Source organism: Siniperca chuatsi, linkage group LG1 (assembly GCF_020085105.1).
Source record: "Siniperca chuatsi isolate FFG_IHB_CAS linkage group LG1, ASM2008510v1, whole genome shotgun sequence".
Lineage (NCBI taxonomy): Eukaryota > Metazoa > Chordata > Actinopteri > Centrarchiformes > Sinipercidae > Siniperca > Siniperca chuatsi.
Window position 1 is genome coordinate 33046642 of NC_058042.1, and position 23956 is coordinate 33070597.

Here is a 23956-nt window from a genome sequence, read left to right on the forward strand (position 1 = left end):
CTAATATTTAAATTTGTTTGATGATCAGAAACATTTAAGTGTGACAAACAAGAAAAATAAGAAATCAGGAAGGGGGCAAACACTTTTTCAAACCACTGTACAGTACAGGTTGTGTAACCTGGACGTGAGAATATTAAACTGGTGTGAAATACGTTACGATGAAATGGGGCAGTCCTGCCTCACCCAGATCTCCAGCGACTTGTGACCAGGACTAACAGAGGACACACAACTCATCTTGTGACTCTGAAAAACTTGCTCTCCCACATGAAGTTAGCCGCTGTCACCTCTCCAACTCTGCAAACCAGCATCAATGTTCAGATTACCCCAGTCAGTTCCTCCTGTCTGCATGTCATTTTCCTTGTGAGGAGAAAGAAGATGTTAGGAAAACACAGAATTGGTATAAATACAAAATAAATGTGAGAAAGAGTGCCCTATCTACATCTATGGGGGAAAAGATGGAGGGTGGTGTTTGGATTGCATTGTTTTTGCCATCCTGTGAGGCAACATAGCTGTGGTTGTTCAATGAAAAAAACCTCACCAGTCAGAGAGGAACTACTTAGGGACTTTCTCTTGAACAGCCTCAATGACTGCATCCTACCCATTACATAAAGCCTCCCTCTCATCTGAGAAAAACCCCAGTCAGTAGAGGAAAAAAAAAATCCTCACTGGCCCTCCCTTCTCCTCCTCAGCAGCCCCACCCCTCGTCCTCCCTCCTCTGTGAAAGTTTTCCTCTCCTTCACTCCGCTCAGTTTCTTTCCACTGTTGCTCCCCTTTACTTCCTCATCTGGTTGTGGTTAGTGTTTGAGTCGCACTGTCTCACTTACTCTTATTTTTCCCCTAGTCGTTCCCTCCCCCTGTCTTTCTCTGTCTGCCCTTTTTTTGTCTTACAGAAGCAGTCCTACATCTGCTTCTCTGCTTCTCTCCTTTCTCTCACCCCTTCCCACTTACAGACACAATTACCCAATGGCTTTCTACAGAATTAAACATACAGTGAGTGTCACTTAATAGACAGATTACTTTTAACTAACCTGGAGATCACTAGTCTGTTCTCTAAACTATCCCAATATAAAAACAACAGAAAATAGGCAGCAATGAGCAGGTTAAAACCTTTTTGCGCTCAACAGAAAGAAGGAGCTCAATCGGCAAAAATTAAAGGGGTTTCGGGCTTCACAAAGCTGAGCAAAGTCACTTCAGCTTGTTTCATTCTGTTTGAAAGAAAGAGTAGACCAGTTACACACTTCATCATCAAAAAGCCTGTAGTGTTTTCAATAATGTTTCGCCATTCGTCCCCCCTTCATTGGATGGAAACTTGGTGTGTATGTTCAGGACGTAGCGTGGGATGTCTCCTGTGAGTTTAATCAGGATTGCTCAAAAGTATCTTGAGTTATGAGCAAATATGTGTTAGGCCACGCCCACTCGCACCAATCAATATGAAACTTCAGATTTTGGTTAATACTTGCTCCAATAGCATGCATGCCAAATTAAGTGAAAAATGGAGACACCGTTCCTTTCCTTCAAGAAGGAACGGTGTCTTCATTCCTTATGTATCTGTAGTTTACTCAATTCAATGCAGTGAGGAAAACTGCAAAGAACGGTACATAGGTGAGACTAAGCAGCCACTTCACAAAAGACTTTATCAGCACAGACGACACGCTAACTCAGGATTGCAGAGCGCCGTGCATTTGCATCTAAAAGCTACAAACCACACATTTGAAGACAGTGAGGTGAAGATTCTAAGTAGAGAGAAGAGTTGGTGTCAAGGAAGCCATTTTTGTGAAAAAAGAAAACCCCTCTTTAAACAAAAATGGTGGTCTGAGATTCAATCTGCCCAAAGTTGACCACAGTGTGTTAGCACCTTGGTCACGCCAATCATATGCTAATCAGGTACTTAACAGTGATGAGGGAGGTGCAGCCAGAAAACATTAGGCCTGATTACTGGGCCATCATGGAAACAATTAGGTCAGTTTCAGGTGAAACTAGCTAGAGTAATCAACAGATACTGAGGTAGACTCCTTCCTGAGGGCAGGGCTTATGTAACACAGAGTAGCTTAAATTTCTGAGTTCCCGGTCCATTTTTTCATAATTGAGAATGACTTCCGGATGGGAGCCAAAATCTCTTGATTCTGAAAACAGTGTCCAGATGACTACGACTGAAACCTTTTCTATGATAGAACACTCCTGGACGAATGAGGGACTACACCGTCTTATTTGAATTTATACTTTTATGTTGATGGCAAATGAGATTTTGCAACCCCAACCTGATCCTAAACGTGGTTGTCAAAAGTCATAGTGACAGATGGGAACATTTTTGACACGGCGGTGTCCAAATGGATTAGCTGACCACTCCATTCAAATGTGTGCCAAATGTCAAAAATCTTTATCATATTGAATATTTGCATAATTTATCATATGAACGTCCCAGAGACCCCAGATTTTGCACAAACAGTGTGGGCGGGACCTAGAACAAGCCAACATGAGCAAATGAGCTTCTATATGGAATGGATGGTGAGAGAATGGAGTCATATACCCTCTGTTGAAGTTGGGCAGATTGGTGACAATTTTCTTCTTGACACCTGGCTCACTTTTTGAACAAGTCTGTCAGGGTCCCCAGAATTGGACAATGTCACATGGCAACAGTATTAAAGAAAATCGATCCAAATGTCAAAAATGTCCCCATTCATCGGTTAATAACAGTAATACTCAACAATGTTCGAGTTTGTCACCACGGTCTCCCAAATGTACAAAGAGGTATCAGTAACTGGAATGTCAAAAACATCCCCATTCATCAATATATATTACATATGTACATTAATGATAATGATAATAATAATAATAATAATATCTATCCCGTTTGTCACCTCGGTTTCCAAAATGTCATAGAGGACAGTGTACGAAAGCACCCCCTTTGGATTTGGCACGCTGGCGCCTTTGTGTTCCCATATGTCAGAAATGGTACCAATTGTCACCATACAATGTATGGTAAATGTCGAGCACATTGACACCATGTCAACTTTTTGACACTGGCAGTACTCCATTCATTTTCACAGACAAACAGGAACCTTACCCTTACATTGTATAATAAACAATAGTCAGATGACTTCACCGAAGCAATTAAATAAAATATTTTGAGGTAAGTTGTTATATTAGCTTTATCATCTTAGGGAAATATCACCTGTACTATAAGTTATTTGCAGCAGTGAGCAGAATAGGCTGAATTTCAAGAGCATAGTTGGAAGTAGTTACTTTGTTTGTTCACAAAAGACAAGTAGGTTTTTCTAAATTTTATTAGTACGTTAGTACAGTACGTTGTAATAACTTTGTTGATCCCCTGACTTTTGTTTTAGCACCATCATCTAAAGCATTGATGGTGTTGCACTCGCTTATACATAAGAAAGTTGAAATTCAAACCCTACCTTTTTTCTCACCTCCGCACACCTGGCCAATCGCTGCACAAAGTGCCTTTGATTGTAGGATTGTCGATTTTCTGAAAGTTAAAAAAAAAAAAACTTGTCGAACACAGCCCCAAGTCCAACCTCAAAACCGTGTAGGGGAAAGGGGGTTTCAGACGTTATTCTACCATCCTACAAGCACTTTGGTTGAAGCACCTTAAGGAGTAATAAAAATTTAAATCTAATACTAGATTTTAGAAATTTTAAGAATAATTAAAAGAAATTTAAAGCTACATTTGGGAACCATTTCTTATTACTACTTATTATACCTGATGGCGTCATGTGGTCTTTATTTGTAGCCTTGAAATTTGAGATGATCTTGACATATCTCATGACAATGCTGCAATGTCAGTCACGTAGTCCATCAGCTCCTCTTCAGACTGTACGAGGGAGAGGCATAAGGCCTGATGAATGGAAGCAGACAGATAGCAAAAACTGAAGAGGATCTATGAGAAGATTAAATCAAGACAGGAAAAGACATTTAAGTAAATGAAATTGAGAGCATAATTTCGAGTGAGTAAATGCATTAAATAGAAAGGACAAATGGGTGTAGCAGGAGAGGGAGAGATTGAGATTGCCAAACAGCATCGGAGGAGGGAGGGAGGGAGGGGCTGTGTCAGACTGGAGAGTCCAGTATAAGAGATGGAGGGAGCACTTGGTCAGTCTCCAAGATATCGATTTATAAATTAGCCTTAGTGTATGTGTGAGTGGCTCTGTGGGTAGAGAAGGCGGGGGATGGGGTATACGATGTACGGGACCAGTTAGTGGTCCAGAATCTAATTATGTCTGAGCTGACATGTCTGAATAATGATGCTGGGACTGAACACAGAGAGCTGCACTCCCAGCCTGATATGAGCACAATATGCCAATCAGTCTTTTAGTTGGACAAAATTGAGGTGGCCATTTTGTTAATTGTGGAGCCCCAAAGTGCTCAGTGTTAATTAAATAAAAAAGACATAATGAAATAAATAATCATATGAAAAAAATCTGCAAAGTATATAAATGAAACAATCATAAGACATTTTTGAAACTCAGCTAATTATTATGAAATGTTATTTCATCATTCTTTATAACAATTTTAGTTAATTTTTATTATAGAAGTTTTTGTTTCAAAATTAGTTTTTACTTTGCTTGCTTAATAGGCATGTGATGTGGCAATGACCAGTGACAACACCACTGTCATGAAAAGTGACATTATGAAATAAAATGTGACATCAAATAAAAGTGTCATTTGGAAAACGGGCATAAAAATGGAGTCCAAATAAAAACTGTTAATATGAAAATAATGAGATAACATAACTTTGTAAAATTATGACGTATTATTAGTTCATTTATATATATAATATATATCATAATTACTTGTTACACTTAATAGTAACATAACTTAATAGTTTTTTTGTCTGTTGTTGGGATATTGTTCAAGGGATACAATAATATAGTAACAGTTGACTGCTGAATAGCACCATTTTAATTCAAGGAGCTCTCAAAGTCACATTTTACTTTTCACTAGATTTTTATCTGCACATGAATGGGATTTGTTGGGTCTCTGTAAATAATATTATAAAGAGTACGGTCTTGTCCTGCTCTATAGGAAAAGTGCAATGAGATAACTTCTATTATAAATTGGCGCTATATAAATAAAACTGAACCGAACTGAACCACCAATTAGCAGTTGACTTCTCAAATGTGTCCACTTTCAACAGCATTACCACACAGTTAAAACCAGATGTAATCCCTGTAATAAATGACCACACTCAAACAAGTCTCTACAAGTAGATTTTTTCATGTTTACTGCAATGAAAAACACATTTAACAATCTACAACACAGGAAAGTCTTATATTTATAAGACTTTCCTGTGTTGTAGATTGTTAAATGTGTTTTTCCATACAGTAGTTTAGTTTCCATTAATTTCATTCATTGCAGTATTAATTAAATAAAAAAGACATAATGGATTAAAACTGCAAAAACAGCAGACTGGTCTTTAAAGGAAAACTAGAAAGAAGTGATTTTCTGTCGATTAAAGCAATTCAATTCAATTTTATTTATATATCGCAAATTCATAACATAAGTTATGTCATTGCACTTTTCCTATAGAGCAGGTGTAGACTGTACTCTTTATAACATTATTTACAGAGACCCAACAAATCCCACCATGAGCAAGCACTTGGCAATGTTTTCCCACAGGCTTCCCAATACAATAAATACTGAACAAATTCAGAATGAATAAATATTTGAATGAAATTCCTTATTTGTGCTTTGCTGAATTTATATTCAAAATCACAGAACAGTTGTAGTATAATCATGTTCCTCCTCTCCAGTCCCATCTTTCCACCCATATTTTACCCTACCTGGATCACCCTGCATTAAACCTTTCACCTGACCTGTTATTAGCCTTTTTTTCACTTCCTTTTCTCAGCTGTTAAAAAGCTAAAAAGGCCACAGCTGGGATTTTACAACCACACACTGAGAATAATAAGAGCAAGATGTAAAGCAGAGAAATTACTGTTCCTGAAAAGACAGATGAGCACATTTACAAACATCTTTCTTTCCATGTTGCACCCTCTCCATCCTTGTGCCTTCTGCTGTCCATCAGATGTTATTTCATGCATGCAGGTATTAAAACTGGGTGGAGGAAACTTGCAAAGCTTCAAAACCACAGTAGTTTTAAAGAAAACCACAGTGGTTTTAAAGCCTTATAGTGGTTCTTATTCTTATAGTAGCTGTTTACATTGACCTGTTTCTCTCAGAAGCGCATTGACCATTGAAAGCTTGTTGAGCATGCTGGCTATCCCTGAAACACTCCTGCCAGCCCTCTTATTTCTACCTGTTAATATACGTGTGTTGCCATGGATATTAATCAGTCAATCTATACTGTCCGTCTTTGTGTCTGTCCAGGTGTCCACATCCTGATCGCTGTCGGTGCAGTGATGATGGTGGTCGGTTTCCTTGGGTGTTATGGCGCCATCCAGGAGTCCCAGTGTCTATTGGGAACTGTGAGTCACAGTCACATTTAAAGGTTCCCTGTGGAGTTGTAGACCTCTAGAAGCGCTATAGAGCTGTTCTTTGATGAGTGTGTCCTCGTTTTGTACGTGGGTGTGGACATGGGTGACATGATACATAAAAATTAAAATACTTTGAAAAAGTCTTTTTTATGAGGAGGGAAATGAACTTGACACGTTTCTTAGACCTCAAGGACACAACGCGTTTTGGTGAGTAACGCTGAATGTAAACATAACTCTTGTTTGTTTACAAGAAAGCTCCACAGGGCCCCTTTACCTTAATAAAACCTTATTTTGTCTCATTAAGCATTCAGGTAGAACCTCAGTTAGCTAAATCCTTAAATAGACCAGTTATCTGATGTTTCTATTCTGTCCCGCAGTTCTTCGCCTGCCTGGTCATCCTGTTCGCCTGCGAAGTTGCAGCTGGAATCTGGGGCTTCATGCACAAAGACACTGTAAGACTGCAAACATACACTAGTAGGATACACTGAAGTAGGCATGCAACATTGAGCCAGAAAGTACAGTAAATACCTCTACAGGGTATTTGCAGGTCCTTAAAGGTAAGTTTTAAATATTATGAAACAAATGCCTCAAGAAGTCAGGACCAATGTTATTATCGTTAATGAAAACTAACAAAATAAAGAAAACTAAATATGAAAAAACATTTTCGTTAACTGAAATAAAAATAAAAACGAGGCTTTACAAAAAAACGATACTGAAACTGTATTTTGTGTTTACAAAACTAACTAAAACAAACTAAAATTCTAGAGAAAATGTCCTTAGTTTTTGTCTTTGTCAATTTATTTCATACTAAACAAGCCTAGTATTTCAGGTGGATATGAAATCTGTCTTCCAATTTTTTAGCTGTGCCATTTTTACGCCAGCTGTTGGCACCTCACGGTTCGTGCTGTGTTGCCAATGGCGGCAGCGAAAGTCGGGAGAAAGCACCGGAGTCCCATTTGGGATTACTTTGAACATGACTCTGAAAGTCCTTTTGAAAATATCGCACAAGAATGCTAACCTAGCTTAAAGTAACAAGGAAAGGGACAGTGCCCAGCCCCCCTCCCCCGAAAGAGACTATACTGTAGTATGATGTTTTGTTTTTATTACGCCATACTTTTTCTGATCTTTTTGAATCTTGCCTCTGACAAATACCACATATTACATATAAACTAACACTAAAACTAATAAAAACTAAACTAAAACTAAGCATTTTCAGTCAAACAAAGTGTTTATGTTTTTCTTGTGTCGTACAAAGAGCAAGAGAGTAATTTCCAGCTACCTGGATAGGAAATACACAGGAAACAGGTTTAAAAAACAGGTTATAGGTTGAAAATCTTTTATATCATACAAAATAAAGAGTTTTGAGTCTTTAAGGATTCTGGAAATACCTTGCAAACAGAGGTAAGTGTTTTTAAATAACCTTCTGGGTTTTTCAAAGATTGCTGGTTATTTATCTTTTGAAATCAATGCTGAGCTCTATGAGAGCAGAGTGTGTGTCAACATGACAAAAATGTTTAATTAGTCTTAAATCAATTCCTATATAGCACTGCACAGATCTTTAAAATCATCAATTGGACTTTATGAAATCTTCAATTGACTTCCAATTTGTAAATGCTACATTGCTGATTTCCCATCAGCGTGTTTTAATGCAAACCAAGCCCTGGCTTAGACAAACAATTGCACTGCGTGAAAAAAAGAATCCATTTATTTCAGTGGGATCACTGCGTTGTCTCCGTGGGAGTGCCTACGTGGAGTGTTAAGGCAAAAAAAATTTTAACCTGCCTCAACATTTTCCTCAAGACATTGAGTCATTCCACATCGCTACTGTGTTGTGTTTTGGCAGCTGACAATCCTTCAAACTCATGGATCAGAATCAGAATCAGAAATACTTTATTGATCCCCGAGGGGAAACTCTTTTGTTACAAAACTCTTGTTTTATTTGTTTGGATCTGTTACTTACACCAGCTTTCCTGAAACAACATGCCCACATCAACACAACTTCTTTAGTTTTTTAATGCAGAGTTGGTTTCGGTCTGACTGCCCGGTTACTTTTTCTTTAATGCCATTTGATGTTTATTGTATCATGTCTCTGTCCTGTCCTTTTTCTGAGCAAGCACAAAACAATTTACTAACACTTAAAACTGACTGATACAATTTTGAGCTTGAACACAGGTAACAACAGTAAGTTTAAAGTTTGAGGCTGAACCCATAGAAACCTCTTTGTTTCTGTTTTAGGTGTCGAAGGAGATGATCAACTACTATGACTCTGTGTACGACAAGGCCATGGCACAGAGCCTGACTGACAAGGACAAGACAAAGGCTGCCGCCTCTGTGCTCAAGGTTTTCCATGAGACGGTATGAATATACACCATAAAATACATCATTTATATTCATAAAAATTAAATTAAATGTTATATTTTCATATAATGTAAAAATACACCCCCAACCCTGAAAGAAGGAGGAGACAATGGTTCATTGAACAAAACCAACACATCATCAAGTCTTCATTGCAGAAATATATTGTGCACATGTAAAAATAAGTAGTAAAGGTTGGAGGCGAAGGTAATGTTGGAGTTGACAGGAAGTAAACAGACGTCACGTGCAGTTCGTAAAATGGCGATACATCACACTACATTGTCCAAGAGTGTAGAGGAGGTCTCTTTAGAATAGGGAACCTAAGTGTCAAACTACTGGTGAATTATTTATGAGCAAGACCTCATTTTATAATGGGGAACATATTCTGAGTTAGACTTAATTTAGACTTAACATTAATAAGTCTCTTTTTAAACATTAAACATTTAAGATTAAACATAGTGTGCATACGACGCAGGGGCAAACTGACATAATTAGGAGTGTGGCCATGCTACTCACTGATAATAATGATAATACCTGATGAGGTGTGTGTTCCATGATTGTAATGAATGATGTGGAGACAAAAAATCCCCTCACGTGATTCTCATTAGGCTATTCATCTAATTTTTTGTTGTTACACTTACACAGACTAAATGTGAAGTGTTAGAATAATAAATAATAATACAGCCCCAAGCGGTGTTTCTGGGTCAAACCTTTCTGTGGTCAACAGAAGGAAGCAGCTCAATTACACAAAATTAAAGCTGCAGGCGGCAATGAGCAGTTTTCAGGCTTCACAGAGCTGAGCAAAGATACTTCAGCCACTTTAATTCTGTTTAAAGAAGGAGTGAGACCAATCACACATTTGTTTCATCATTACAATATATGCAGCATTTCAGTAATTGCACACTCAAAGTGCCACCATTTGCCTGCCCCCCCATCGGATCTGAACGAAACTTAGTGTATCCGATCAGGACATAGTGCGGGATGTCTCCACTTAGTTTAATCAGGCAAGACAACTCGAGTTCTTCTTCTTTTCCTTTCGGCTGTTCCTTTTCAGGGGTCGCCACAGCGAATCATGTGCCTCCATCTAACCCTGTCCTCTGCATCCTCTTCACTCACACCAATTAACTTCATGTCCTCTTTCACTACATCCATAAATCTCCTCTTTGGTCTTCCTCTAGACCTCCTGCCTGGCAGCTCCAACCTCAGCATCCTTCTACCAATATATTCGCAGTCTCTCCTCTGAACATGTCCAAACCACCTCGATCTGGCCTCTCTGACTTTATCTCCGAAACATCTAACATGAGCTGTCCCTCTGATGTACTCATTCCTGATCCTGTCCATCCTCGTCACTCCCAAAGAGAACCTCAACATCTTAAGCTCTGCTGTGGGGCATAACCACTCACAACATTGAACATCACCCCTTCAATTTCCAGCTTCAGACTCATCAACCTGTCTAAAACACTTTTCACCTCTAGAACATTCCTCACAAACTCCTCTTTCAGGATAACTCCAACTTCGTTTCTCTTCCTATCTGACCCATGGTAGAACAACTTGAACCCTGCTCCTAAGCTTCTAGCCTTGCTACCTTTCCACCTGGTCTCCTGGACACACAGTATGTCCACCTTCCTTCTCTGCATCATGTCAATCAACTCTCTAGCCTTCCCTGTCATAGTCCCAACATTCAAAGTCCCTACTGTCAGTCCTACATTCTTAGCTTTCCTCTTCTCTCTCTGCCTACGAACACACCTTCCTCCTCTCCTTCTTCGTCTTTGACCAACAGTAGTCCAATTTCCACCGGTACCCTGCAGGTCAACAGCACCGGTGGCGGTCGTTGTTAACCCGGGCCCCGACCGATCCGGTATGGAAGTCATTTTCACGATTCGCATTTTTAATTTTGCATGTGTTTTACGTCGGATGCCCTTCCTGACACAACCCTCTGCATTTATCCAGACTTGGGACTGGCACAAGAAGACACTGGCTTGTGCCCCTTTGCGGTTGCATTAGGCATTAGGCAAGACAACTCGAGTTATGGCCAATAATCTGCTAAGCCCCCCCTTGTAGTTTTTTGATTGATGGCGACCATGTTTTTGGACCGATCTTGCTCATTAATAGTGGCTTTGTGTACATCAGTCCTGCAAGACTGTACCCCAATTTTGGTGTTGGTTCAGTTGAAATCCAAAAAGTAGATGTCACATTACTGTTTTTCAATTATGCAAATGAGCAAAAAATCCATCATGGCAGATTTTTATGGTTCAAAAGACTTTTTTGTCAAGCACATTGAGCTGGATATGTGTGTCAAATTTCAAGTCAGTTGGAGTCACTGTATGACGGGCGTTACTTTTCCAAATTTGCATGCCAACAGATAATAGTATGAAAAATGCAGAATGCAAGTTAATAATAGGAAACCTATTAGTATGGAAGTATGAACAGTTTATAGACATGCAATATGTATGACAAATTAGAAGGCAAGAGTGTGTAAGGGTTGAAAACTATAAATCTTTTTATATTAAAATTAGCAAGCTGCTCACTATCAAAAGAGCACACTAAGAACACATTTACAGAATGGGGTACTGTGTAGAGGACAGGGCTAATCACTGTGCTGTTTTTGTGTTTCAGCTGAGCTGCTGTGGTAAAGGACAGGAGATCAAATTTATGACATTCTTTACAGAAACACTCGGCCTGAACAACTTCTGCCCCAGCTCTGGAACTACAGTTGTAAGTGCGATCATCCATCTCAACAGTTTTATTGTCACTTTCATGCATTAACAGCTTGTCCAGACTATGAGGTTGTGTTCACATTTTAGCTGGATAAAAGCAGCACAGTCATTTTAGATCAAAAATTAAAGGTAAAACCGACCATGTTAACATTATCATTATTGAGAAGGTTGTACATTACCACATCATCACAATGTAATGTTTCTCGACCTTTCTGTCGGGACCCCTTAGAGTTACTTGATATGCAGTTGAGAGAAGAATTACATTTTTCTCTGACATATTTTAATAAAAAATAAATGTATTTGAAATACAGATTAATTTGTATATTATATATTTGGAACCAACACCATGGTCTTAAACTACACTAATAAATCTACACCATACCCATATACACATGATACCATGACAGCTCTCAAGGGTCATGGCATTTTTCAGAAGACCGGACCTTCCACACAGCAGACATCTTGTCTTGTCAAAGCTCACCCGGAACTAATAACATTAATGGGTAACACTTTATTTGGATATTCCCCCTACAGATAAGTTAATGGAGTATTTGTAACATTTCAACTGTTTTGCTTTGTCTGTAGATGTTAAACAGATTATAGTGTATTATATATGTAATATTATTAGTGTATTTGTGACAATTCATGAATTTAGATGAAGATGTATTTTGTGCCTAAACCTAACCAAACCTAGGAAATGGTTTTATTTGTGAAACAGTTGAATTGTTGACTCTCAGCTAATAAGCTGCTGAAATGTTACAAATATCCTATAAACTATTTGTAGGCTTTATTTGTACTATCCAAATAAAGTGTAACCCATTAATACTGACCAGTAAGTTATGTCAGTCTGCCAAATGGAATGTAGCCATTTTTTAAGGAATAGTTCAACGGGGAAAAGCTCATCCACGTTGTTGCTGAGAGTTGAATGAGAAGATTGATACCACTCTCATATTGAAGTACAGAGCTGGAACCGTGAGGCAATTAGCCTAGCTTAGCATAAAGTATTGAAGCAGGGAGAAACAACTATCCTGGCTCTGTCCAAAGTTAAAAAATATGCTTACCAACACCTCTTAAGGTAATTAATTAACACGTTGTATCTCATGTGTTTAATCCATGCACAAACAGAAATGTACAAAGGACAATTTGTGGGTTTATTTGGAGTTAAATGCTGGACAAGACTCTGGCAAGTCCCTGCTCCCTGCTGTTACTGGTAAGAAATAGCTACTGCATGTAACTCCCCGTAAAACTACAACTTGACGTTATTACATTACTATTTGTGTATGGATTAAACAAACAAGATATAACACCAGATATAACATGTTAATTAGTGAGTTAGAGGTGCTGCTAGATGTGTTTTTTAACTTTGGAAAGAGCCAAACTGCGTCCTTTTGCTTCCAGTCTTTATGCTAAACTAAGATAGTCCCTTTCTGGCTCCAGCTCCATACTTAAGACACAGATATGAGAGTGGTATCCGTCTTCTCATCCAACTCTCTGCAAGAACGTGCATACGCAAATTTCCCATGATGTCAAATTAACGTTATCAGTTACACCTGTTTGACAAGTCAAAATGTCTGCTATGGGAAAGGTCTATGGGGTTAGGAGCCAAAAAAGGTTGAAAAACACTGATGTAAAGCAATCGTCTTTGATGGGAAAATGAATAGGGTATATAATTCCAACAAAATGTGTGATGTAGAAAATCACTGAGGGCTGTATTCAGGGCTGGAGACATAAGTCAGCTGCCTCAGTGCAGACTAGTGATGCACAGGGGCCTTAGGTGATTTCAGTTATGTGAGTGTGCTGCCAAGAAATCCAGTTGAGTACAATCCAAGCCTCCAAGGTTGCCAGGATTGTCTTGTGTTCAGTTTTCCGGAACTGATATTTTCCAGTGTATCTATCCAATACCTTTCAAAGAAACACATTTACTCCGAAAGAAATGCAGGTGATAGAAAAAGTGGATTGATTTTTTTTTTTTTATTAAAAATTGATTTAAAAAAAAAATCATTTTATGACTATGGGTGTAATTATAGTTACTACTAAGAGTCTCCAGCCACACTAGCGGCGATTACTATCATTTCTCACATTCTTTTACCTGTGCAGCCTTTGTTCTCTCTCGCTCCCTCTCGTTAACAATGTCCGCACATGCTTAATAATTATTACAATTAGGTTTTTGTTAAATCAACAAAAATCACTTGGTTAAAGCTGAAGTAGGCTATATTATTTCATTATAATTTTGGTTGAAATACCTAATTTAGACTACACATTTTGTCACTAACAATATTTAATCGAAAGGTTCCTTTAAAAAAAAAAAGTGTCTGTGGGCCCTTTGTAAAGTGTGGTACTTAGTTTTCCTTGTGACCTCAAAATCAGTTCACAGGGCAATCAAGATAATATTGCTGTATTGTAGCAGATTATTTGTTAATTATTTGTTTTGATTGTTTTCCTTTGCAGAGTTGCCACACCAGGATCCAGGAATTGTTTTCAGATAAGATTTACCTGATTGGTATCGCCGCTCTGGTGGTTGCAGTTATTATGGTGAGAACATGAAGCTGCACATCAGACATCAAACCTTATACCAAATAGCATGGTGTATTTCTTCCTCGAGTTGATCAGAGAAACACAAGATATTGTGTTTGGTAAATGTAGCTACACAGAAACTGACAGCTGTCGCCATGACAACATTAAATCCTAAATACATTTTATTTAACTTCCACCATATGGTAATGTATTCATGGCAGTGGGTGCCTGTGTATAGGCTAGGTGTGCTCATTCACTGTATTGCTGCAATGAATAAATTATTATAAATAAAACATAAATCAGATAATATGTATAAATTAAAAATTATGCTGGTTTAGCAGCATCAGTTACCTAAAAGACTTCAGCAGTAATCAGTACAGAATGCTTTACTCTTCACTCTTCTTGGGCCACAATACAAGAAAGCTTATCAACAATGAATTTTATAGAAAAAAGCATGGCAGAAAAAGAGAATGACCAAAAATATTTCAGTACTGCCTGGCACAAGTTTGGCTTCTTAAACAGGAATAGACAGCATATATATATATATATATATATATATATATATATATATATATATATATATATATATATATATATATATATATATATATATAAACTTTGTCCTTCACCTTCCGCTGGTGGTCTCATCCTTCGAGCTCGGGTCCTCTACCAGAGACCTGGGAGCTTGAAGGTTCTGCGCAGTATCTTTGCTGTTCCCAGTACTGCACTCTTCTGGACCGAGATGTCTGGTGTTCTTCCAGGGATCTGCTGTAGCCACTCCTCCAGTTTGGGGGTCACTGCCCCGAGTGCTCCGATGACCACGGGCACCACTGTTGCCTTCACCTTCCAGGCCTTCTCCAGCTCTTCTCTGAGCCCTTGGTACTTCTCTAGTTTTTCATGTTCCTTTTTCCTGATGTTGCCATCACTTGGTATCGCCACGTCAACCACAACGGCTTTCCTCTGCTGTTTGTCAACCACCACAATGTCAGGCTGGTTCGCCATTACCATTCTGTCAGTCTGGATCTGGAAGTCCCACAGCATCTTGGCTCGGTCATTCTCTACCACCTTTGGAGGTGTTTCCCACTTTGACCTCTGGGTTTCCAGTCCATACTCAGTGCAGATGTTCCTGTACACTATGCCAGTCACTTGGTTATGGCGCTCCATGTATGCTTTTCCTGCCAGCATCTTACACCCTGCAGTTATGTGCTGGATTGTCTCAGGGGCCTCTTTGCACAGCCTACACCGTGGGTCTTGTCTGGTGTGGTAGATCTGGGCCTCTATTGCTCTGGTGCTCAGGGCCTGCTCCTCTGCAGCCATGATGAGTGCCTCTGTGCCATCCTTCAATCCAGCTCTCTCTAGCCATTGGTAGGACTTCTTGATATCAGCCACTTCAGTTATGTTCCGGTGGTACATCCCGTGTAGGGGTTTGTCCTCCCATGATGGTCCTTCCTCCAGCACGTCTTCCTCTGTTCCCCATTGCCTGAGACATTCCCTGAGCACGTCATCTGTTGGGGCCTTATCTTGGATGTACTTGTGGATCTTGGATGTTTCATCCTGGATAGTGGCTCTCACACTCACTAGTCCACGGCCGCCTTCCTTACGGCTAGCGTAGAGTCTCAGGGTGCTGGATTTGGGATGGAACCCTCCATGCATGGTGAGGAGCTTTCGCGTCTTAACGTCCGTGGTCTGTATCTCTTCCTTTGGCCACCTTATTATTCCCGCAGGGTATCTGATCACTGGCAGGGTGTAGCTGTTTATTGCCTGGGCCTTGTTCTTGCCATTGAGCTGACTTCTTAGGACTTGCCTTACTCGTTGGAGGTATTTGGCCGTTGCCATCTTCCTTGTTGCCTCTTTGAGGTTGCCATTTGCCTGTGGTATTCCAAGGTACTTGTAACCATCCTCAATGTCTGCTATTGTTCCTTCTGGGAGTGAGATCCCTTCTGTGTGGACTACCTTCCCTCTCTTTGGCACCATTCGACTGTATTTCTCAAGCCCGAATGACATCCCAATGTCAGAGCTGTAGATCCTGGTGGTGTGGATCAGTGAGTCGATGTCCCGCTCGCTCTTAGCGTATAGCTTGATGTCATCCATGTAGAGGAGGTGACTGATGGTGGCCCTGCCTCCTGAGTCGGTATCCATAGCCAGTCTTGTTGATTATTTGGCTGAGGGGTTCAGACCTATGCAGAACAGCAGTGGGGACAGAGCATCTCCTTGGTATATGCCACATTTGATGGATACTTGTGCAAGTGGCTTGCCATTGGCCTCAAGGGTGGTTTTCCACAGCCTCATCGAGTTTGCAATGAAGTCTCTTAGAGTCCTGTTGATGTTGTACATCGCTAAGCATTCAGTGATCCATGTGTGCAGCATTGAGTCATATGCTTTCTTGTAATCAATCCAGGCAGTGCACAGGTTGGTGTGTCGGGCTCTGCAGTCTTGGGTGACTGTTCTGTCAACCAGGAGTTGGTGTTTGGCTCCTCTGGTTCCTTTGCCAATGCCCTTCTGTGCTTTGCTCATGTATTGATCCATGTGTCCACTTATCTTAGCCGTGATGATACCTGACATGAGCTTCCATGTTGTGGAGAGACAGGTTATTGGCCGATAGTTGGATGGGACTGTACCCTTCGCAGGATCCTTCAGGATCAGGATTGTGCGCCCTTCGGTAAGCCATTCAGGGTGCATCCCATCTCTTAGCAGCTGGTTCATTTGTGCTGCTAGGCGCTCATGGAGTGCAGTGAGTTTCTTTAGCCAGTAGGTGTGGATCCTGTCAGGGCCCGGTGCTGTCCAGTTCTTCATACCTGAGACTCTTTCTTGGATGTCTGCCGCTGTGATGGTGACTGGATTCTGATCAGGGAGGTTGCTGTGGTCCTTTCTCAGAGCCACCAGGCACTGTGCATCGCTGTTGTGTGATGCCTCCCTCTCCCATATATTTTTCCAGTACTGTTCAGTTTCCAGCCTTGGTGGGTCTGCTCTGCTGTTATTACCCTGCCATTGAGCGTACACTTTCGCAGGTTGTGTTGCGAACAGCCGGTTTATTCTTCTGGCTTCATTATCTCTCGTGTACCTCTTTAGGCGGCTGGCCAAGGCTTAGAGCCTTTGTTTGGCAGTTTCGAGTGCTTCAGGTATGGCATCTGGTTGTACTTCTTGGGTACTTGCTTTCTGATTGCACCTCTCAGCCTCTGTCAGTTGGCTCACTTCTCTCCAGGCATCCTTGATTTTTGCCTCCAGCCTTCGTTTCCATGGTGGGTACTGTTTCTCATGGCTCCCATGGTTGCTCTTGTAGCCAAGCATCTCGAGGATCACTGCTGCTGAGGCGTATATCAGCTCATTGGTTTCAGTGATGGTTGTGGTAGGGATCACTCTCAATGCTGCATTCACATCTTCTAGGAGACTTTCTGATGGTACTTCACTTAGCCGTTGTAATTGGCGTCGGGGTTGCCTTGTATTCATCCTTGCCATGATCTTATCTTTCAGGTCAGTCGCTGCCTCATTCAGCGTGATTTCACTTGGGGCTTCGTACCCAATCTCTGGTTGGGGAGCCGCCGCTTGCTCCCCTCTGACCTGTAGTCCTGGCTCCCCCCCCCCTGGATTGAGTCATAATAAATTAGTGTGTGTTCATGGTAATGAAGGAAGGATGTCACCAGTGCAATGGTGTGGCTCACTGATGTGTATTTAATAGTTTTTGACAACAAAGGATCTCTAGGCACCGATACATAAATAGACAGACAATACTTGTTAGTAGGATCAATTCATTGTTAGTTAAGGTCTCTAGAGCTATCTTAGCATAAAGCCGGAAAAATAACTACCCTGGTTCTATCCAAAGGTAAACAATATATCTATCAACACCTCAAAAGCTCACTAATTAATATGATGTATCTTATTTCTTTAAACCATACACAAATAGTAATGTAAAAACAACAATGTGTGGTTTTACAGGGAATAATGTGGTTTAATGTGGTCTAGTCATTGTTCATCAATAAATAATTCCCGCATGTAACTCCCTCTAAAACCACAAATTGTCATTTTTACATTACTATTTGTGTACAGATTAAACAAACAAGATATAACGTGTCATTTAGTGAGCTTTGGAGGTGTTGGTAGGTGTATTTTTAAAACTTGCTTCCAGTCTTCATGCTAAGCTAAGCTAAGCTAATCTCCTTCTGACTCTACCGCAGTACTTAACGCATAGACATTAGAGTGTTATCAATCTTCTTATCTTGCTATTGGAAAGAAAGTGAATTTGCATATTTCCCAAATGTTTTTAATTTAAACTAAGGCTGAATATTTTTGCTGGACCTCGCAACTCTTCCCCTGTGACATCACATTTTTATTGAGGATAAGGATATCTAATCAACACTTTTGTTTGTGTTCATCCTCCCAGATCTTTGAGATGATCTTCAGCATGGTATTGTGCTGCGGGATCCGCAACAGCCCGGTGTACTAAAGCGACAGGACGATCTTGCAGTTTCTGTCTCATTCTTTTTCTTTTCTTTTATAATCAGGAAATGTCACATATATTGCTTGCTGGATTTAGTCAGCTCTTTGAGAAGACAATGTAAACCATCCTCCATTGAACATTTTATTGAACACTGTCAATGAATTTTTGTTAGTCACAGATGCTGTTATGCATATTTAACCAGTGCTATCCTTACCTGATATGTAGATATTATATCACATGTCACACATGAGGTACACTCACCAGACCTGGTATTCTAATCCTTTAGTGATTCATTAGTTTTTAATGCTTCCTTGCCTATGAACAAGCTCTTATATTCTTGGTTTTATGGATGTTTTTTCACTGTTGTATGTATAAACTCTGTGTGTGTGTGTACAACCAGCACTAGTGAAGCACTAGTGTTGGCCTCACCATGCCACATAGAGGTGAACACACTTCCTGTCCTATAGACAATTGTCTTGGTTCACATCCACATCGCTGTGTGATGTCTGCAGGAACTGACTAAAGAAGGAATCTCAGTTAATGTTGGAAGCTGGAACCAAAGTCAGAGTCACTTGATGTCCGTCATTTTGGCTCTATGAGGTTATTTGTTGATTTGTCTTTGGCTGTTTGATGTTCATCACACATCTAAAACTGTCTGAGTGCTCAGTTGCATAAAACATTTTAAGTATTTTCCTCAGTAGATGTCTTTAGATTTCCTTATATAAAATTAAGTTGCACAAAGTTGTACTTTATGTTGTACTTACAAACATATTAATCTAAAATTACAAATTTCTGCTGTTTGGCTAGTTTGGCCTAGCCTAGTTCCAGACTTCTGAATCACCACCTACAACTCAAATGTTGTCAAAAATTTTGAAAAGTGTTGGTTTAAAAAAAAAAAAAAAGGCCATTAATTCTAAATATTGAGTAAAGTCCAGTTATCTTTCTGTATGACTTTTCTAACAACCTCTCAATTAAAATAGCAACAATAGGAGTAGTAGGAACAGTAACTTTACTATGGTAGAAAAGGTTTCAGTCGTAGTCATCTGGACACTGTTTTGGACGAATGAGGGACTACACCGTCTAACTTTACTGTGCTTTTGTTGGACTGAGAAATCATTATTTCACCTTAGAAATCTGTTTGAAATAACAAAACATTAAGATAAATCTAAAAGACAAACATTTTTATACAACTGTGCACTTATTTGTGGAGGCAACTTGCTTAACACTATAAGTATCTTTCCTAAATCAGAGGAATTTAATTCAAATATGACCCCTAACATTTAAAACACTTAAAGCAAGTCGGCTGATACCTATTGTGACTGACACTTATCCATGTATTGGTGGTGTGCTTTTTCCCAACAAACTTGTTGATTGTCCACACATCAGCCAACTGTCCCTGGTTGCTCAGCTCTATAGGAAATTGACAGTGGTGGAAGAAGTACAATAATTGCCTCTGAGATGTAGTGGACTATAAGTATAAAGTTGCATTAAATGGAAATACTCAAGTAAAGTACAAGTACCTCAAATTTGTACTTAAGTACAGTACATGAGTACTGAGTTATATTCCACCACTGGAAATTGAGTGACTTTTGATTGCTCGTAGAGGAAACACATGGTGAAACTCCAGCCTGTAGCCAGTGTAACTTCAGAAGGAATCTTTGTTTGGTGTTCTGAATCTGGGTAGCCTTGTCTGGTTGAGTCTAGTCCTGTCTCAGCTGACCTGGTTGTGTCATTGTACTGTCCCTCTGGCTTCACAGCCTACTAACCTTCCTCATTGTCGCCATTCATGTAATAACTGTTCCCAGTGCATGGCAAGAACAGGACAAAAGCAGCTCATCTGTTCTGAGCTACCCAGTGGTTTTCACCCCTTTCTTTCTTTCCCCCCTTCTGCTTATGTTGCTTAGCTGTTTGTTTGGCCCTGTATGCACTCCAAAAACAGTTTGAGCTAGTGTATTCGTATTCACATACAGAACAGGCACGGACACAATATCATGAACACCGGTGTAATTGAATTAAACTGCGTGTGAGCTGGAACTATTTTTCTGTGGGTGAAGTGACTTCTGGAGTCTTGTCACTGACAACCAGTGGAGACTCCTGAAGTCACTACACCCGGCCAAGAAATAATTCCAGCATGTAGCTCCCCCTAAAACCACAATTTTTCCTATCGTAATTAATACCTAACCACGTTGTATTAAACTCCCATATTATTACGTTTGTCAGTTTCACAAATTCATGATCTTTTTTTAGGGCTGTTCTATTAGATTGCATTAGATTGTACAAGTGTTTGTGATTTTGTGTCTGCTCCCTTAAGTCTAAGTTTTTTAACTATCTCAGGCTGATTGCAGTGGTAATATTTATACTAGTATAGGGCAGCGCAGTCACATTACCAGCCTTCAGTGTTGACCACAGATCAGTCTTAACTGCCTGCTGAAATCCAGCCAATCAGAAAGCTCCCACCTGGCAACTGAACATGCTGTTTATTTAGTCCAGTGGAGTTTTTACTCCACCACATAGGGTTGAAAATATTTTGTCGTGAGGGCTGTTCCTACTAGATCCAGCTGCTGCTGACACTAACACATTACTGCAAAACACTGCAGTTTCACGCATCATGAACACACACTCACATTAAATCATATCATCTTGTGTAATCTTCATATTATCATAGCTTTTGTCACCCAACTAAAACCTTGTCTTGTTAACATGTCATACTTAAACTGAGAAACAGTAAAAGTGTCTTGTAATATTTACAGCTATGACCTATTGTACTAATGAAAATCATGAAGGCTGTAGAAAGACAATGTATGCCTTTTTTTCTCCTTGTATTGTAATATCATTGTCTGGTACGTTGTTAAAGGACTCTGGACAGAAAGGGTGGAAGATTTTGTGGCAGTGCCGACTGAAAGGAAGTCAAACCTTCAACATATCAGCTAGTTTCTCCCCAGAAATCGTTAAAAAATATATAACACCCATCAGTCCAGTGTTCCCCAATGATGAGGGCACTAGCTGTGTTTCTCTGACAGTACTGTCCATGTTGCTGCCTTTTTGAATTTGGTAACTGACACTCAGGACCCACTGCCACTTAAATCTCAAACCCTCTCTACTCTTGTAGACCTTGGTTTGCCCAAATATAAAGGGATTAAATGTATTTTACAAATAAATAGTTGGTGGTCTTGTCTTTTTCTTTGGGAATCCGAATATGAAAAGTGGGAATCCAGTTAAAATTACAAGGATTAAAACAAATGAAATGGAAACCTACAGGAAGGCTGAAGATTACTGCAGCCAGATATCTTCATTTTACTATTCAGTATGCTATTGACCTTTTCTTGTATCAAGGTGATTACAAGAATAGAAGAGTCTGATTCAAAAATAATTCATAAGGTTTTGTTAGTTTTAAAATGTCTGTATTGATAAATGTACATGCACCCTATTAATAAACTAAAAATAAAATGTGCCAGGGTTAAGACAATCAGCTTACTTGCAACCATGGCCCCATCAAAACTACAGTACTGTGCAAAGGTTTTAGGCAGGTGTGGAAAAAATGCTGTAAACTAAGAATGCTTTCAAAAACTAATAATAGTCTGTTTTTTTTAAATCATTTTACAAAATGCGAAGTGAGTCAACAAAAGGAAAATCTAAATCAAATCAATATTTGGTGTTACTACCCTTTGCCAGTACCTGAAGCCGACTGTGCTGAGTGGCAGAGCGGGTTGTCCACCCATCGGAAGGTCAGCGGTTCAATCCCAGCTTCCCCCCAGCCCACTTTGTCCTTGGCACATTGCTCCCGAGGGCTGTACCTTCGGTGTGTGAATGATTAGTTAATTTAATGAGCAGTGTGAATGAGATATGTAGTTTGAGTAGTCAAAGGCGCTATATAAGTACAGTCCATTTGCCTTCAACACAGCATCAATTCTTATCGATGCACAAAGTCAGGGGTTTTGTAGGATTATAGTCAGGTGTATGATCAACCAGTTATACCAAACAGGTGCTAATGATCATCAATTTCATACACCCATCTACTGTCCGGAGAAGTCTGACCAGAAGTGGTCTTCATGGAAGAGTTGCAGCCAAAAAGCCATATCTCCAACATGGAAACAAGGCCAAGCGACTCAACTATGCACGAAAACATAGGAACATAATGTAATAAAATGTCCTGACTGATATTGTAATACATTTTGTACAGATAATACCCTATAAGTAAAAGTCAAAAAGTTTCTACTTTTAAATGTACTTAAACAGGCTACAATGTAGGCTAATCCTTTGGGGCAACAGTGCACCGTCAGTGTACATCCACTAAAACTGCTTGTTTTTGCCACTGACAGGCTCAGATTGTTATTGTAAGTACAAAGTACATAAAGTACTTACAGAGTACAAAGTTCATAATCCAATGGATCATCATGCGTACCAAGCTGATGCTTTATCTTGCAAAGGAACTAGCCCTGTTTTTCTCTTACTAAAGCCTATACTGAAGGAAGCCCTGCCTCTAATCAGGTTAAGTGCTTCCATGTAGAGATTTCAGAGACACTTTAAGCCAAGCCTCACATCCATACAAAGTATAGCCCTTTTCAGATATGGAATACTAACCATTGCTGGCTTCATCTATCTGTTTAAGTGATGTCATTTAAATCTCACACTACTCCTTCCGTACTAGGCTCCTCCTGAGAGGACAGGCTATCCCTGATTGGTTATGAACATCACCTGATCGTATGCCATTACACTTTTACCCACTTGATGGCACCGTTACACAAGGACACTTTCTGGTTGGTACGTTATTACATGCAGGGAAACGTAGCGATTTCAACTGTTTACACAGAGAGGACACCTGCCTTTCTGTAGCTTTCTTTTACCCTTGGAAAAGATGTTCTTGATAAAAGAAACTCTTTACCATCACAATAACACTCTTTGTTAATAGACTTCCACAGGAAAGGATGATACAGACAAATTGATATAACTCCTGAGAAGAACGCCTTCTCTTAATGAGACAGAAAGAGTTTATCACCAAACTTCCCAGGATCTGTGCAGCAAAATGACCTTGCTTCCCATGTTGCGTGCTGTGTTGCTGTCTGACCCATAATACAATGTTTTCTTTGTAATGGACACACGTCTTGGTTATGAAAATAATATGATTGCTTTGAATGAAATAAACACATCTACGAAGTAAAATAGATTATGCAGAAATAAACACATTTTAAGATCTAAAATAGATTATGCAGACTACAATTTTCTTAAACATTATGCTCGTAATGATCACAGCTGCTCGCTCTCACTTTTGGCAGTCTGAATCCTCTGAGCTCAAACCGAGAGCAAAGGTTCACCATTTCAAATTGACCTGGAAGTGAAGGGGCTTCATCTTCTTCTATTGACGTTTAATAAACAGCTTTCTGGCGAATTACCGCCACCCACTGATCTGGAGTGTGGAGTAATGATTTATCTTCACTCTAAAATGTCTACAAAACATAAAGAAAAACAAATAAACAAAATAGAAA

General features: G+C 39.7%; 1 protein-coding gene and 1 long non-coding RNA gene across 3 annotated transcripts in view; one reads left to right on the forward strand and one right to left on the reverse strand.

The window, feature by feature from the left end:
• LOC122872318 (CD81 antigen-like) overlaps nt 1-21631 on the forward strand; it is a 46545-nt gene extending 24914 nt beyond the window's left edge. Inside the window, exons 3-8 of the mRNA XM_044188440.1 lie at nt 6346-6443; nt 6830-6904; nt 8688-8807; nt 11424-11522; nt 13973-14056; nt 18417-21631. Of these exons, the coding sequence (XP_044044375.1) occupies nt 6346-6443; nt 6830-6904; nt 8688-8807; nt 11424-11522; nt 13973-14056; nt 18417-18479 (539 nt within the window). The 3' untranslated portion in view covers nt 18480-21631. The remainder of the gene's footprint in view (nt 1-6345; nt 6444-6829; nt 6905-8687; nt 8808-11423; nt 11523-13972; nt 14057-18416) is intronic.
• Nucleotides 1-23920, reverse strand: LOC122872456. Of its 2 annotated transcripts, XR_006377202.1 has the most exons (5): nt 22836-23920; nt 22149-22267; nt 3719-3853; nt 3414-3484; nt 1-357 (listed from the first exon to the last, which is right to left on the reverse strand). It is a non-coding gene; the product is annotated as an uncharacterized LOC122872456 (long non-coding RNA). The 2 variants fall into 2 exon arrangements; XR_006377168.1 differs by having other exon boundaries at nt 22149-23920.
• Between the last annotated feature and the right edge of the window lie 36 nt (nt 23921-23956).